The sequence below is a fragment of the Brassica napus genome, chromosome C8 (assembly GCF_020379485.1).
Source record: "Brassica napus cultivar Da-Ae chromosome C8, Da-Ae, whole genome shotgun sequence".
NCBI classification, from domain to species: domain Eukaryota; kingdom Viridiplantae; phylum Streptophyta; class Magnoliopsida; order Brassicales; family Brassicaceae; genus Brassica; species Brassica napus.
In genome coordinates this window covers 37,994,708-38,012,220 of record NC_063451.1, presented here as the reverse complement: position 1 = coordinate 38,012,220, position 17,513 = coordinate 37,994,708, and the positions used below count along the sequence as shown (strand labels likewise).

Genomic DNA, 17,513 nt, shown 5'->3' with positions numbered 1-17,513 from the left:
ATATTATTAATGTTATTTTTTAGAAAAAGTGTATACCTTAATTCTTGTGCATACACTCAAAACATCAAAGATTTTGGAACAGAAATAATATATTTTTTATATTTTTCTAACATCTAGTTGTTCTATCCAAGACATTATTGGTAAGATGAGGTAAGTTAGTTTTCTTTGTTGATTTTTTTCCAGCTCTAAATTTTTACTGAGTTAGTGTTACCATAGTATTTTACTTTTTCTCTTTAATTGTTGTGGAAGTTGTATGTTTAGATTATGTATTGTATTCTAGTTTTTTCTTATTAATTTGGTTATTTAATAATTTTTAATAGTAAAATAAATATATAATTTATAAATAAAATAATAGAAAATGGTAAAAATAATAATAAAAAATTATGTTATTTTCAGTCAAAAAATAAATTTAATATTTAAAATATATATATATATATATATATTTTTATTTTATTTATTTATTTTTTTATTCATCTTGAATTTTTAGTGACCAATAAAATAAATTATCAAATTTTATACAACAATGGTTAGTGCGAAAAGAGTAAATAGTACATAATTAGAAAGTATTTGGCTAAATTGAAATAATCTATAAGAAGAATAATTTAAAATGTAAAAAAAATATATATATGGAAAACACGTCTTATCAAACCCCATTGCCTCTTGTCAGAAAAAGCTACCTTCATATATATAGATGTCTAGATAAGTCCTAAGTTTGTGGAGAATAACATCTTGATAATGATGCAAGTATTGTAGATAAGTATCAATATTGTTGAGAAAATCTCGAGTCATGTACGTATGTACATAAAGAAACCTTCTCCAATGGAATAAGATATACAATTTTCCCAAATTGACTTATCTTTTTTTAACGATGAATGTTATAAAGCCACCAAGGCAAAAATTGCATAATGTTGCTACAAAAACTCAAAACACACCAATAGGCATCATAAGAAAATAGCCAGTATATAGAGGCTATTTAGCCAAGCAATAGTACACGAAGACAAACCGTTCACACCCCCAATAGGTGGAATCCGGTGGTGTACCTTTTCCAGATCATGTATGCAGTGATACATCTTCTGCAGAGATTAAAGGGAAGAGCCAGTGAGGGCCATTGTTGGCGATGTAGATTGGTACATTTGGTCAATGGTAACACTGCCATTTTCAAAGCTATCACATTCTTACTTGCTTGCGCATACTCCAGCGACCAAGCATTCAAACTATCCCAAACAAATGTTTCTTAAGATACAAATGAGACTGCACTGTGCAAAGTTCATTTTACTTCACAACTGGATGCTCTGCTTTTATCTACACTAGTAGCTTGAGTAGAGCTCAGCTTGATATGAAGAAAACTCTGTCAGAAACATGTCTTAATTCAATGAGGATAGTCTTCTCTTTCCTCTGCTGTTGAAATCCAAAGTTGAAGAAACCAAAACACTTGCTCAGTGGAAAACGGAGAGAAAAGTGTTATCCAAAACAAAGTTTCACCACCACTAGAAACTTCCAAAAGCACCATGAAGCAGAACCATAACTAGCTTAATCAACCAAGAACTACTTGATAAAACATAAAACCAAGCACATACACACCCGAGTCGGTGAAACCGAGGCAAGGGCGCAAACATAACCTCAAACACGGAAACCAGACATGGAGAGAGGTCTCGCAAACGCCACATCACAATTTGTCGCATCACAGCAAATCTAAACACCAAAATCGCAAAGCTGGAAGATTCAGCTCTGAGGCATGTGCTCAAGAGCACCAACAACCTGCTACAACGCTCTAGACGATGCCAAACTTCCACAGAGTAAACACCACCCAAAGCCTCACCAAGACCACCTACGACTCCTATCCCGACAACACTATAAGAAAACGTGCCCATAACAACGAACATTTACGACGAAAATATTTCGTCGTAAATTTACATGGTGTTTACAACGCAATTACGAGGAATCCAACTTTCGTCGTAAACGCCATGTAAATTTACGACGAATAGATTTCGTCGTAAACTCCATGTAAGTTTACGACGAATGTACGTGGAATGAGAAATACGTCGTAATCATTACATCGACATTAACTTAGGTGAAAACGTGTATTCAATGTGCTTTAACTTACCTAATTTCGTCGTAAAATCCATGTAAAACATTCCTTGTAAAATCGTTGTTATATTTCAACTACCCAACTCGAAACATGGAGAGGGTTATGGGGAAATGAAGCTAGTAGTAGTAATAATAATTTTGAGGATGGTCATCATAGTGAAGAACCGAATCATTTGCATAATGAATATAATTATCATCAAGATCATGAGCAGATGGTAGATCATGATAGGGTTCAAGATATGATTAGTGATGCATTTTTAGAAACAACTACAACAATAGCTGATGGAACTGGAAATGTAGAAGAACCTAATTTGGATGCAAAAAGGTTTTATGAAATGCTAGATGCTGCAAATCAACCAATCTACACTGGTTGTAGAGAAGGTCTCTCTAAATTGTCTCTAGCAGCTAGGATGATGAATATTAAAACGGATCATAATTTACCTGAGAATTGCATGGATGCATGGGCGGAGTTGTTTAAAGAGTATTTGCCAGAAGACAACGTGTCTGCTGAATCTTATTATGAGATTCAGAAATTGGTTTATAGTCTTGGGTTGCCTTCGGAGATGATTGATGTTTGCATCGACAACTGCATGATCTACTGGAAAGAAGATGACAAGTTAGAAGAGTGTCGATTCTGCAAAAAATCACGATTCAAACCGCAAGGCCGTGGGAGGAATAGGGTACCGTACCAAAGGATGTGGTACCAAAGGATGTGGTACCTACCAATTACAGACAGATTGAAAAGATTATATCAATCTGAGAGGACTGCTGCGTTGATGAGGTGGCATGCGGAACATGTCCAGAGAGATGGTGAGGTTGCACATCCATCAGACGCAAGAGCGTGGAAACATTTCAACAAGGTACACGCAGATTTTGCTACAAATATTCGGAATGTCTATCTTGGGTTATGCACCGATGGATTTAGTCCATTTGGAATGTCTGGTAGACAATATTCTTTGTGGCCAGTCATTCTTACGCCGTACAATTTACCGTCGGATATGTGCATGGAACAAGAATTTCTATTTTTGACCATATTAATCCCTGGGCCGAAGCATCCAAAACGGTCTCTTGATGTTTTTCTTCAACCGTTGATAGAAGAGCTAAAGCAATTGTGGTCAGAAGGGGTGATGACGTACGATTGTTCCTTGAAAAACAATTTTACGATGCGAGCAGTTCTGCTGTGGACGATAAGTGATTTCCCTGCTTATGGGATGTTGTATGGCTGGACAACACATGGAAGATTATCTTGTCCATATTGTCTTGGATCGACGGATGCTTTTCAACTGAAGAATGGTAGGAAGAGTTGTTGGTTTGACTGTCATCGTCGCTTTCTTCCACTTGCCCATCCGTACAGAAGAAATAAGACATTGTTTTGGCACAAAAAAAATTGTCAGAGACGGTCCTCCTCCATATCTCACCGGCCAGCAGATCGAAGCAGACATTGATTATTACGGAACTCAGGAAACAGTTAAAGTTGGAGGAAATTGGCATGTTCCTGGAAATATGTCTGATGGGTATGGTGTGTCTCACAATTGGCATAAGAAGAGTATATTTTGGGAGCTACCCTATTGGAAGGATCTTCTCTTACGCCACAATCTGGATGTCATGCATATTGAGAAGAACTTTTTTGAGAACATCATAAATACATTACTTTACGTCACTGGGAAGACAAAAGATAACAAAAAGTCAAGGATGGACTTACCTGATATTTGCTCAAGAAGTGAGTTACATATCAAGAGCAATGGAAACGTTTCTGTTCCCATCTTCCGGTTGTCATCAAAAGCCAAAACAACCTTGTTTGACTGGGTTGCATCAGAAGTTAAGTTTCCTGATGGTTATGTTTCAAATCTGTCAAGATGTGTTGAACGAGGTCAAAAGTTCTCCGGAATGAAGAGTCATGATTGTCATGTGTTTATGCAACGACTACTTCCATTTGCTTTTGCCGAGCTCCTTCCAGCAAATGTCCATGAAGCACTTGCAGGTAATTATAAAACGTTAATATATATACATATGTTATGAAATGTTATTAATTTGATTACTTTTGCAATATACAGCAATCGGCGCTTTTTTCAGAGATCTCAGCACACGTACGTTCAAGGAAGAAGTCATCGAACAACTTCATCATAACATTCCGATCATATTGTGCAACCTGGAGAAGATATTTCCTCCTTCATTTTTTGACGTCATGGAGCAAAGAGTTGTCCACCTACCGTATGAAGCATTGCTTCGTGGACCTGTTCACAACGGATGGATGTATCCGTATGAGCGACAGATGAAACATTTGAAGGGGAAAGCAAGAAATCTTGCAAAGGTGGAAGGTTCAATAGTTGCGGGAAGTTTGACAGCCGAAACATCTAACTTCACATCATACTACTTTGCTCCAACTGTTCGTACGAGGAAAAGAGTTCCTAGAAGATATGATGATGGTGGAGTACCGACATCATATCCAATTGATGGTGTTCCTGACATTTTCTGCGAAATTGCACGGTTTGGTGGTAAAACGAAAGAAGTATGGTGGTCATGTGAAGAGGATAAACATAGTGCCCACACTTATATTTTGCTCAACTGCGAGGATGCAGTGACCCGTTACTTTGAAAGGTAAATATTTTTGTGAATGTTAATTATATGAATTGCAGTTAATTATGTATGACTTGATTATTTGTTTAATTTGCAGCATGTTTGTATCTCAAGTTGAAGAAGCAATACCAGGAATATCTACAACTGATGTGGACACACGTAAAGATAAGCACTTTGTCAAGTGGTTAAAATCACAGGTACGTAATATATCTCATACATTGATTAATTAAGTAAGTGTTTTGATACTTCAATATTAATTAAGAATAACTGCTTTTTGCAGGTTGATTATGACGATCCTTATTATCCCGTATGGTTTCACGAATTGGTTCAAGGTCCAGTTGCAAAGGTCACCACATCACCTATGTATTTCACACGAGGATTTACCTTTCACACATACGAGTATGGGAGACATCGGGCAACGAGTAACTACGGAATATGTGTGAAAGGTGAAACGGACTTTTACGGGATGAAGCACGTGAAGACGAGTTCGAGAGAAGCGACGATGATGATTGTAATGATAGTGATGAGAACGAAAACGATTTAGAGTGATGTAATATTGATGAGAACGAAAACGATTTAGAGTGATGTAATATATGTCTCTAATGTTGTATTTCTCTATTGTAACGTATGTTTAAAGAAATATTGTTTTTTTACCATCCTAATGTATGTGTAACAAATGTTGTTTTATATAATATGTATTTGTGTTAGTTTTAAAAAGATTATTTGGAGTTTTAGGGTTTTAGAGTTTAAGTTGGAGAAAGAGCACAAAGTAGTAGAGAAGAGATATGATGTTAGATGATATGTGACTTTGGGGTTTAGGGATTTCATTCTCGGTGTTTAGGGTTAAGCGTTGTAAAATCGTCGTAAATGGCTATCTATTCCACGTAATTTCGTCGTAAATGGAAAAACGCGGGCCTGGTAACTTCGTCGTAAACGTGGGCTTGGTAAATTCGTCGTAAACCGATGTTTCGACTTAATTTCGTCGTAAATCGAAAAACGCGGGCCTGGTAACTTCGTCGTAAATGAAAAAACGCGGGCCTGGTAACTTCGTCGTAATATTACGTCGCGTTTACGACGAAACCTTTTCTATATATTGGGACGCCGAGACGAGGCTGCCTCGTTCATTCCTCCCAAACTCCTCTCCTCTCCCTCTAAGGTACATTCTCTTTCCTCCTTTTTTTTTTAAGTTAGTTTAGGTTATTAATTAGTTAAGTAATTAGTTTAGGTGATTATTTAGATAATTAGTTTAGGTGATTAGTTAGATGACGGAATACTATAGTTTAGGTGATTAGTTAGGTAACGGAATAATTTTTTAATTATGTCGTCATAATTGATTAAATTTATTTAAAATTTTTTTAGATGGCTCCTAGAAGGAAACCAACAGCACCTACTTATGCCCAGTTGTTTGGCGATGGTTCCGGTACATCTTCTTCCGGTCCATCGTCTTCCGATGCAGTTCCAGACTCTCAGACTTCTCAGAGAGTTTTTTTGAATCCTCCTCTTCCACCGCAGATGCCTCCACCTCCTTCTCCAGCGGCTGCACCTGAGCCTGTCCCAGAAGGTGCAGTTCATCCGGATTTGCGTGTGCCTTCATATGCTCCCTTCGCGAGATATACGGTGGAGGATTTGCTTGCCCAGCCTGGACGGGAGGGTTTGGATGTTCTAGACCCCGATAGACCCCGAGGAACTTATTGGTAAGTTATTAATTTTTATTACTTTAAAATTTAATTAATTTTTATTTTCTAATGGTTAAATTGTTTTTTTTTTTCAGGTTTGGGGCTAACAACCGTGTTAGCCGGAGTGTTTCGGCGACGATTAAGGGTTACTACGACGGGGCATACCCGAACTGGAGCAAGACACCAAATCACGTTAAGATCACGTGGTTTAAATGTTTTGCGGTAAGATTTTTAAATTTAATTAAATTTTCACTTTTAAATATATATATATATATATATATATATATATATATTTTTAATATTTATTATTAATTGTAATTTTTTCAAAATTTTTATGTTTCAGCAAAAGTGGCATTGGTCTTTGGGAATCACCGAGAGGGTGAAGGCGGAATTCGTTTCAAATGCAAAGATACGCCTCTGCAACACAGTCTCTGATTGGAAGGACAAGTGGGAGATCTACGGGTATGAGGAAAAGCCCACTGAGCTCACGACGGATGTGTGGGATGGCCTCATCGCCTATTGGGAGCACCCCTCTTCGATCAAAAAGGCCAATTCGTGCTCGGCTTCTCGAAGGACGAAGGATAAAGATGGTCATTTGCCCATGCTTCACAGAACCGGACAAAAACCTCATGCAGGAGTCCGTCTAGAAGCTGAAAGTTTTGTTTTAAATATATATTTTAAAATATTCAATTAATATAATTTATAATATTTAATTTAATTTTTTTTTGTAGTTCGAGAAGACGGGAGTCTTACCTTCTCTGTCTGACGTATTCAAGATGACTCACGCCACATCCGACGGAGTTTTTGTGGATCCTGCATCTGAGAAACTCTTCCGAACAGTGGCTGGTCGGATTGAAGAATGGGAGACGCAACTAACCCAGGAGTCTCCCGATGGATTACCAGTCACATTGTCCACCGAAGAGGTCGACAGAATCTTCAAAGAGGTAACTTAAAATTTTTGTTTACATTATTTTAAATATTTTAACCTAATTAACTATATTAATATATGTTTTGATTTTATAGGTGGCTCCTAAAAAGAAGGGACGGATAGTCGGTATAGGCTCTGTTAACGAAGTTGCAAGGGCAACTTCGTCATACACTTCGAGACGGGATGAAGAGACTGCTCAGATGAAGGCTCGAATGGATAGCCAGCAGGTTCGTTTAGACTCTCTTGAGGATTTGCTAGACGTGATGGCCGTGGGAAACCCGGTTATGCAGAGAATGTTGAGTGAGAGACGAGCCGCTCTTGGAATGCCACCACGAGATCCCCAAGAGTCCGACCCAACCCGTCAACAGCCGAGCAACTCCACCAACTACTTCGAGAATATGTAGTTTTATTTTATTTTTCTGTTTGTATTATGAATTTAAATATTATTGTATGACTTTTTAAAATATGTTTTCCAATTTCATATTTCGTTTTAAAATTTAAATTATTTTAAATTCTGAATATTAAATATAAATTAAAATCTATTATATACTAATTAATAATAATATAATAAGAAACGATGTAAACTCCTCGTAAACATTACATGGAGTTTACATCGAATGTTTACGAGTGATTAACATCGAAATATTTACGAGGGTTTTACATCGAAATGTTTACGAGTGATTTACAACGAAAGTATTTACGTGTGCTTTACATCGAAATAATTACGTGGGCTTTACGACGAATATTTACGTGTCGTTTACGACGAATCCTTTCCCTGCGCTTTACGAGGAATATATTTCGTCGTAAACGTAACGAGTCGTTTACAACGAAACCTCCGTTACGACGGACGTTTAACAACGAAACGTCTTTCGACGTTAATTCGTCGTAACACCCTGTTTACGACGAATTTACAACGAATACTGTCCTAGTAAAAAATATGTTTTCTTGTAGTGCAAAGCGAGACCTTTCATAGATAATAGATAAACAAGAAATGCCTTAAGAACAACGAGGAAAGAGGACAAAGATCCTCTCTCGGGCGGTGGCAAAGCCAAACCACCGAGGAAGGTGGAAGATCTGAAAAGTTGAACGAGGCGGCTAGGGCTTCCTGAACTAAGGACATATCTTAACAATGAGCTCCAAAATAACTTAAACACACAATTTTTTTTTGTAAGATTAAACACACAAACTTTCATTTTACTATTCATTAAAACGAAAACAAATCTTCACGTACAAAAAAGATAACTCATAACTCCATGGATTAACACTAACCATCAACACTAAGTTGACCACCCATACCCGGTAAAGCTCTACTTTAATTTACAAAATGTGCCATTTTTTTTTAAAAAAAAATTGAATATTCTATTAAAAAAAATCTAAACCAAAGAAAGACAACAAATTTTTTGAGCCTAAGTGGTCGCTTACTCTGCTTGTGCCATGGGTCGGGCCGGGCCTGGTTACATGGATTAACATTGACAAGTTCTTATCCAATCATTGAACTTAACATCTTAATTAATTTTTACACTTCATAAAACCATTTAAACCAATAGATCTATCAAGAAAATTTTGAAGCATCCCTTCCAAAAAATTCGAAGTCCAAAGACATGTATAATCTTATTTATAAATATTTAAATTTCAATCCAAAAAATATTTATAATATTTAAATTACAATCCAAATTAAAGCTAAGTAACCAAGAATTGTTAACGGAAACATTCCTATAAAGTAATTAATTAACTCAAAACCAATAAAATGGTAGAGATTCGAAAGGGTTCTTGGTTAGGTTATTATTTTTGGACTTGAGACTGCGGGAAGCTCACGGAACCGAACCCCCTTTGTCTGAAATCTGACGTGGCAGTATAACGGCTACTTTGAAGACACACACAAATAAAAAAGTTAAAAAAATAAAATTATAAAAACTCAGCAGAGAGACGTTGAGATTTGCATGTGAGTGTGACCACCCTCTTTGCAAAATTCAAAAACATATTAATAAGACAGAACAAAAAAAACAACAGAAACAATTGTAATAACCATAGATCTCGATGGACCACAACAATAACTACTAGTTTGATCTCTCTCCTTCCTTATACATTTTCTGGGTTTCTAAAAAAGTTTCGATCTTTGTTAGCAAAAAATGGAGAGTAGCTGTATTGGGTCTGAAGGATCTAAACGATACGGTGAGAGCAAACGAATCGTTGCTGACTCAGTGACCGAGTCAACAACTGATTCGAGCCTTAGCAGCTCTAGCTGCGGTGCTGGATCGAGCTCCGGGAGATCTGTATCTTCGCAGTCTTCTCCTCCGACGAAATCGCAGCTCCTTGGATGGCCGTTAGGGCAAGGCTCGTGGAGGAAGAGTTCAGGGAAGAAGATGACGAAGAAAACTCCGACCAAAGTCGACACCTTTGGGTTCAAGAGAATCGGAACCGAGACTTCTGGTTCGTTAGATTTAAAATCAATCTCTCTGTTTCACTCTGTTTCACTCTGTTTCACTCTGTTTCATAAAACGACAGAGTTTTGACATTTTTTGAATTTTGTAGAAGTTGAGTTGTTGAAAGAGAGGATGGCGAAGCTTCTGCTTGGTGAAGACATGTCAGGATCTGGTGAAGGAGTTTGTCCTGCTTTAGCCATCTCAAACGCTATTACCAATCTCTACGGTACTTAACTTTGAAGCTTTGAAGTTTTATATGATTATTATTAACATGATTCTGACTTTTTTAACTTTCAATACAAAGCTGCGATTCTGGGGCAACAATGGAGGCTAGAGCCATTACCTAGTGAGAAGAAAACAATGTGGAGAAGAGAAGTCGAAGTTCTTCTCTCTGTTAGTGATCACATTGTTGAATTGGTGCCTTCCTTTCAAAACATCCCCAATGGAAGCAAGATTGAGGTATGTTCTGTAAGAATAAGTCCATGTCTGTTGGGTTAAGGTTGTGGATAGTTGTAACTGAGCAAGTGTGTTCTGTTTCTTCATTTGGTGGGTTTAAGGTGATGAACTGCAGACCAAGATCAGATCTATCTACTTGTCTCCCCGCTCTAAGGAAGCTAGACAATATGCTTATTGTAAGAAACCTCATCTCTTTCTCCTTGTGCATCTAATAGTATGTGCAATGGTGCGGTCTAACAGGGCCTGAATCTAAAATAAAAATAAGAATTTTAACAAAATAAATATATATATATATATGTATTATGGTCTAAACTTTAAATTTTTAGATATACTGCTAAATTTAGAGCTTATAATTTTTTAAAAAGTGTTTTAACATATATAGAATTATTAACTTTTAAAACTATTTCATTGCATCTTTAGATATACAGTTAATATTATTTTGAACATGGTCTAATAATAATTTGAAACTCCAGCTTAAAAGAGTTTTCTTTTTTGATGTCTTTAGGAGATATTAGATAGCTTTGAAGGAACAGAGTTCTGGTACGTTGATCAAGGAGTTGTAGCTTCTGAATCCGCAAGGTCCAACTCTTTCCGTGAAGATGGAGACAAATGGTGGCTCCCTCTGCCACGTGTACCATCAGATGGACTCTCCGAGCAAACCAGGAAGAAGCTAGACCACACTCGAGATTTCACTAACCAAATCTTAAAAGCTTGTATGTCAATCAACAGCATTGCTTTAGCTGATATGGAAGTTCCACAAGCATACATTGAAGCTCTTCCAAAGGTATATTAATAAACTTTTAGAATCTCATAGCCAAGTTTCTGAACTTGTGTCTGAATGAATCATATTGTTTTGTCTGCAGAACGGGAGATCATGTCTTGGTGATTTTCTTTATAGAAACATCACATCAGATAACTTCTCAGCGGATTACTTGCTTGAGTCAATAGATCTTTCATCTGAGCATGCGGTTGTGGAGATGGCGAATCGAGTAGAAGCATCAATGTATATCTGGAGGAGAAGAGCTCATTCAAGGCATTTGATTTCACTGTATCGATCCACGGGTGCAAAACCCACTTGGGGGATGATAGTGAGGGAGATGATGATGAATCAAAACGATGGTGACAAGAGGCAGATATTTGCAGGAAGAGCTGAAAGCTTATTGATCAGCCTCAAGCAACGTTTCCCTGGACTTAGACAAACAGCTTTGGACACAAGCAAGATCCAGTTCAACAAGGTTTGTTTTTCACATCATATAGTAAAAACTCGATAAATTAATATTAGTAAATTAATAAATACGATAAATTAATAAATCTCATTCGTTTTGAGTTGAGATAGTGTAAAATATGACACAATTCGATTAAGTAATAAGATAATATTTTTTTGAAAAACCTATGCAAATATATGGTTCCAATATAACATAAATTAATATTTAACGTATACAAAGTTGATATAAATATAAATAATATTTGAGAGCTTTACTTCAAAACATAACAATAGTAAGTTTTAAACCTTGAACTTTTTTGCAGGATGTAGGAAAGTCTATACTTGAGAGCTACTCAAGGGTGCTTGAGAGTTTAGCTTATAGTATTGGTGTACGCATAGAGGAAGTGTTGTACATGGATGACATCAGCAAAGAAGATCATGATGATTCTTGTTCAGACAAGTTGAGGTTGTTGTCTAAAGAAGATGCATCAAGTAGGTCAGCAGGTTCACTAAGGAAGAGACTTTCGGTTCCATCGTTGTTCTCTGTGTCATTCTCAGGCACATCAACTCCTTACAGAACTCCATCATTCTCTGCATCGACTCCAACTTATTCACCAATGCCATTGATAAGCCCCATTAGTGGAGGAGGAGGAGAGAGAGCTCCGTTTCTCTCTAGGAGAAACATTAGAGAACGTTGTGGGTTTGGTCCAAAGAAAGCGTTGGCTAATTATCTCCGGGGTTGAATCCGAAGAATCGGAGTGTTTATTTGATTTTATTATGTTATATTATTGAGTTTAACATATTTTATTATTTTGTTTCTATATAAAAAGCAATTCGCTTGTATGTCTGTATGACGATATATTTGATCTACTACATGCACTTTATGTTGTTGTCATCGTTTATTCTGTAGTTGTTGCTTCTCAGCCACTGGATCAAGTCTAGTGTGGGTGGCATATACTTTTTGATATCTATAAGTGAAACAGAATACAAAAACAGAGGAGCTTTATATTGTCTCATTAACTTAGCTCTCTCAACCCTAAGATATTAAGTTAGTCCGATTTTAATATTCCTTTTAGGATGAGACCCATATTGCTTGTAGGATGTTGAAATTGAAAAGGAAACAATGGTCTAGCGAGAACATCAGAAACTTCAAGAAGGAACTTGTTGAGTATCTTCAGTTGCTCTTCTCGTTAAAGACGCAACTATATCTATGATATCTTATATTTCTTGTTAATTATGCGCAAACATTACCCCTCAAGCTTTGATGAGAATATGTGTATTATGTATGGACAATATCACACATTGGATAGGAACAAAACAATGATTATCAGACCTTTTCAAGAAATATATTGATCATGTGCTTGTTTATACTGGTAATAAAATATGCTTATTCATTACCATATAAACATAAAGTACTATTACAATTATTCATAAAGCATCACATCATATAGAAAATATTACAACCATTTATATATATATATATATATATATATCAGAAAGATGCTTGTCTTAGTGCTGTGGTTTCCGTAAACAAAACAAAGCAACACGACGAGAACAAGTCACTCTTCTTTTTAAAATATATATACTACACTCTTTAATTTTGTTATATATAGTTTTTTTTGTAACAGAGTTATATATAGTTTCTATATGCTTTTTACTTGTTATTACATTTCATATTAAGATAAACCATGATGTCTCTTAATCCCCTGCAAAATGGTAACAAAGATTGGATCATAGATATATCAGTACGTATTTACATCAGGTTATTTATTAACTTAACATTTTACCCCCGAAAAACATTGGGTTATTTGACAAGCTGATATTTGTATCCACTATATGTGGATTTTCTTTTCTTTTTTTTATTAGGTAGAGAAATTACGAAAAGCATAAGATCTTGCATTCTTACGTAATGCTTTTGGCGCATCTATTTCCTTTAGTATATAGTATACGGGTACCTTAGCAGTTGCTCGAAATCAGGATTGCATCACATGCAGTGCATGTTAGTAATAAAGCGACCCTGCATGCACTAAAATAAATTATTTTTCATAAATAAAACTGATAAATTGTGCAAGAGAATGTAAAACGAACCTTGTCAGTAATTATTATATAAATCGATTACCAAAAAAAATTATTATCTAAATCTTTAGATATGGATAGGAATGAAACGATACCTTCCCACCAGTTTCCTCTTGATGCGCTTTTGGAATCGCCTTCATCTCTATCTTTCTTGTACTGCATAATTAGTTAAATAAAAAGGAGAAAAGCAAAATCTTGAAATTAATACGTATAGAGCGTACACATGTAAAGCGTATAAGTTTTGTCATTCACGCAGGTGAGGTAAATGTTAATACGACTTACAGTATCTTTGGTGGTAGTCGTTGTAGAGGAATAGTTCTCTTGGCCTCCATAGTAAATGGATGAGCTCAAGTTGCATGGTGGTTCTGTTTCCTCATTATGGTAACTCTTTTTATCCTTTTTGTTGCTTCTTTCTCCTCGTTCAACTACATGTTAATACCGCAACCGTATTAAAGTTGTCGGTATGAGGGAAAAAGCTAAGCTTAGGCTGTCAATAGAATTAGTCAAATATGTAATAGACTCTTGTCTCATTAAGGTTTTTCCAAAAACAAGATGATTCTATATATCACAAATACATAAAATAATATTTTAACTGTGTATAAGTTGAATACTTTTACTATTTGAATCGCTTACAGTAACCAACTATTATTGTAATAGAGAACACAACCTTGATTTGAAATTTAAAAAGCTAAAAAGGAACCTAACCTAGCTAGTTGTAATTATATTTTACCAAAAAAAAAATCATGAAATGATAAATTACTTGGAGATTGATACTTCGCATGTCCACCTTGACTTGCAAAGTCCATTTGCCTCCCCAACATCCCCTTCTAGTCCACAGCAAAAGAAGTTTAATTAGAGAGTAGATCAGCATGATTTTGTATATTAATCTAGAGCCCGTAAAAATATGTAACATGCATAAAGTTCAGAATGATTCATGTATGCCTGAAATGAATAAGTACCTCAGAGGGTCGTGGGAAGATGGAACTGAACAATCCAGTGGTTGATGAAGAAGGCGAAGAATAGACTCTTGGACCAAATATATGATCAAAGGACGAAGAAGATGAAGAGGAGGAAGATGGAGCAGCAACAATCTTCTTCTTGTCCATGCTAAAGTTGTGTAGATGGATATGTATGTATGCAAAATTTAAAGGGTTTGTTTTCGGAATATGGATTACGAAAGGGGCCTAGGAATGCCAAAAAGAAAAAGGATTAAATTTTGTGAGAGAGGCGAAGAAAGGAGAGAACATGTGATGAAACATAGGAGAAGACACGTGAAGATTTCACAGTTGTTTTATGCGACTCTTATTAACAGTCGTGTCTTCATATTTATAGTTGAAAACTTTGACTACATCTGTGATCTGTCTTTTATATAAGTTGAAATTTATAGTTTACTAAATTTTAACTCGAGAATAAAAAGACACGTAGTAGATCGGAAATCTCGTAATATTAAAGTATGTGATTCGAAACAGGATCCGTTTTAAAACTTTGGGAGCTACAGATAAATTTATTTTAAAAATTAACAAATTTGTTTTACAATTTTAAAAATATGTGTATATTAACTTTTGTAAAATTTATAGTTGAATGTCAATATTTTATTTAGTTATGACTTGGTTAGAAAGTGGTTTGTATTCAATATCAATGTGTGTGATGCATTTTCTATGAGGTTATACCTCAAGAATAACTCTCTATGCCGATAGTGTCATACTGTTGAACCCACACTATGTGTGGTTGTCGAGGTACGTTTTGACTTCGAACTTAGCCTAACTGCTTGTGGAATTCATTGCTTGTTTGATGGGCCTTTTCGATCTAGTCAGGCATCAAAGAGGGAATATAATTATCTTTCTGTTAAGTTGGACTAGTTTTGTGTCTAGTTATGATTTTTTTCTAAAATAGTGAGAATACTCTCCAAAAGGTTACGCGGGACGTACGCTGCCAAAAGTGGTAATCGTATCAATTGAAGTAGAATCCTCGAAATCATTCCCGTGAGGGACATATTGCGTGCCCACACTAAAGTCAATGAATATTTTCGCGGCAGATAATATGCAATTTGCTTTCCAAAGTATTTGCAAATGACTTTTCGTTCTAGAACATTGTAGAGAATAACCTTTTGCTCGTTGTGAAGTTTGTTATGTTTAGTTCGGTATAGTTCCATCAGAACAGAATATTGCATATATGAGATTATACTTTTTGTGTTCAAAAATGAGATTATACTTTTAAAAATCATAATTTAAATGTTATGTATGTGTTGTCTATTCTGTTTTTGTCACGTTCGTTATATTTAGGCAGTACGTGTTTTCTCACGTTCGTAGACACCATGCATGTCTCATGTTTCAATATAATTCTTAAGTCGTATCAGCTGAAAATCATTGTTAAGAGACTGACAAATATAAGTAGGATCATTGATGTAAAACAAAATAAAATTTTGACGTGTTTAGTTTACAAACAACAAAACACTGAAGAAACAACGACAAAAATGATGTTTATGGAGGTTTAAAAAGAACGGGGGGGGGGGGGGGGGGGGGGGGGGGGGGGGGGGGTCGACGTTGTATATCAATCTAATGTTACTGATCAATGCTATAGTCTGATGAGCGCAAAATAAAATAAAACTGTATATATGATGGGGAATATAAGTATATAAGAACATCCGCAGCGGCGGATCTTGCGCGGTTTGTGGGCTCGGGATCATAGGCCCGTTGTATTAAAATAAAAGAGAAAATGGGTTTAAACCCGTGAACCGGCTCTTCCGCGTGAGCCCGTATGATACGGGTTCATGACACGCGTCGACGAGGGAGAGGCTACGCGAGCTCGCGTGTTGAGTGAGACAAAAAGGGTTTCGCGTTGGATATCTCATTTTCCCTTCTCTCTTCGTTACCTAGGGTTTCTCTGTCTCTGAGGCGATTTTCTGTGCGACTCGATACCCGTCGATTTTGTCGATCAAATCACCGCCGGAATCACTCGTAGAAGATCTGAGGTGAGTCTCCACCACTCCGACGGTTTGATTCATTCGATCTGGGGTCGAGAGGTCGAGAGCTTTCTAGGTTAAGGGAAATCGATTTGGGGGTTTCGTCTTAGGGTTACAAATCGAAAAGGGGGTTTTGATTTCTTGGTTAAAATCGACATGGTTGTTCGTTTTAGGGTTCATTTATCTAGGATTTTAATTCGATTTGGGGGTTTCGTATTAGGGTTCCAAATCCAGAAGGGGGATTCGATTTCTTGGTTAAAATCGACAAGCTTGTTCGTTCTAGGGTTCAATTAACTACGATTTCAGTTCGATTTTGGGATTTCTAGTTAGGGTTAGAAATCGATATTCTGCTTTTGATATGCTTTCTTTTGTCTTGCTTTGTATATGCTTTCTTTTGTCTTGCTTTGTATATGTTTTAATAAAGTAAACTGATAAAGTGTGTATATGCTTTTCATTGCAGGTCACGGGTTCCTGGAGGAGGATGTGTGTGGACGTGAATGGTTGTAGGTCTCGCTTGCTTTATGTATGATGGTAATGTTGTTGCTTGTACTAGTAGGTTATGTCACGGGAGAGTGTAGTATTTTGTCAGTTTCTACACTCAGTTTAGGACCTTCGGATATTATGGGTGTATGTACCCTTCGGATATGTATGATAGTCACGAGTGTATGTACCCAAGACTTGTCTTTTCTACTCACGGGTGGTATGTACCCGAGCTACTTGCTTCATGTCTCTCAATATATAAAAACTATGTCTTTAAGTTGTTTCAAGCATTCTTCTTATCAGTTTCATTTGATAAAACTGTTACCAATATCCATCTTCTTTCTATTACCACTAGAATCTTATTAGGATCACCACACATCACAAGAATCACCACGAGATTCACCACAACAATCACCAATCACCACGCCAATCACCACGAGAATCAGCACAACAATCACCAATCACCACGAGAATCACCACAACGATCAACACAGCTGGTTGATTGATCTCACCAGGATCACCACACTTGATTCATTCATCTTACCATCGAGCTCCATACTTGGTTCCATTCATCTCAACCTATACTTTTCATCAACCATAGAGGTAAGTAACAAACAAAATTATATGTTTAATAATAGATGAA

The 17,513-nt window shown here is 36.3% G+C and overlaps 2 protein-coding genes across 5 annotated transcripts; one reads left to right on the top strand and one right to left on the bottom strand.

The window, feature by feature from the left end:
- The first annotated feature begins 9,209 nt into the window (after positions 1 to 9,209).
- LOC106360790 (rop guanine nucleotide exchange factor 6) lies at positions 9,210 to 12,247 on the top strand. The gene is made up of 7 exons (XM_013800457.3): positions 9,210 to 9,699; positions 9,802 to 9,918; positions 9,997 to 10,151; positions 10,250 to 10,324; positions 10,654 to 10,932; positions 11,012 to 11,383; positions 11,676 to 12,247. Exons 1-7 carry the CDS (start codon positions 9,399 to 9,401, stop codon positions 12,093 to 12,095), a joined length of 1,719 nt encoding a protein of 572 aa, XP_013655911.2. The 5' UTR covers positions 9,210 to 9,398; the 3' UTR covers positions 12,096 to 12,247.
- Positions 12,248 to 12,673: 426 nt separating this feature from the next.
- LOC106360791 lies at positions 12,674 to 14,941 on the bottom strand. 4 transcript variants are annotated; one of them, XM_048764678.1, is made up of 6 exons: positions 14,388 to 14,941; positions 14,189 to 14,252; positions 13,711 to 13,853; positions 13,524 to 13,584; positions 13,308 to 13,378; positions 12,674 to 13,058 (listed from the first exon to the last, which is right to left on the bottom strand). In XM_048764678.1, the coding sequence occupies exons 1-5, from the start codon at positions 14,532 to 14,534 to the stop codon at positions 13,353 to 13,355; spliced, it is 441 nt and encodes a 146-aa protein (XP_048620635.1). In that variant the 5' UTR covers positions 14,535 to 14,941; the 3' UTR covers positions 12,674 to 13,058; positions 13,308 to 13,352. The 4 variants fall into 4 exon arrangements, with proteins under 4 accessions (XP_048620635.1, XP_013655915.2, XP_048620634.1 ...); XM_013800461.3 differs by having other exon boundaries at positions 13,308 to 13,369; positions 14,388 to 14,923; XM_048764677.1 differs by having other exon boundaries at positions 14,189 to 14,255; positions 14,388 to 14,888.
- Positions 14,942 to 17,513: the final 2,572 nt, after the last annotated feature.

Bases quoted from the DNA above. Each gene is read 5' to 3' on its own strand.
- LOC106360790 (XM_013800457.3), top strand. From the start codon at position 9,399: ATGGAGAGTAGCTGTATTGGGTCTGAAGGATCTAAACGATACGGTGAG. The intron at 10,933-11,011 runs GTATATTAATAA...TTTTGTCTGCAG, and splicing joins ACATTGAAGCTCTTCCAAAG to AACGGGAGATCATGTCTTGG. The intron at 11,384-11,675 runs GTTTGTTTTTCA...ACTTTTTTGCAG, and splicing joins GCAAGATCCAGTTCAACAAG to GATGTAGGAAAGTCTATACT.
- LOC106360791 (XM_048764677.1), bottom strand. From the start codon at position 14,534: ATGGACAAGAAGAAGATTGTTGCTGCTCCATCTTCCTCCTCTTCATCT. The intron at 14,256-14,387 runs GTACTTATTCAT...GCTGTGGACTAG, and splicing joins TCTTCCCACGACCCTCTGAG to AAGGGGATGTTGGGGAGGCA. The intron at 13,585-13,710 runs GTAAGTCGTATT...CTAATTATGCAG, and splicing joins CGACTACCACCAAAGATACT to TACAAGAAAGATAGAGATGA.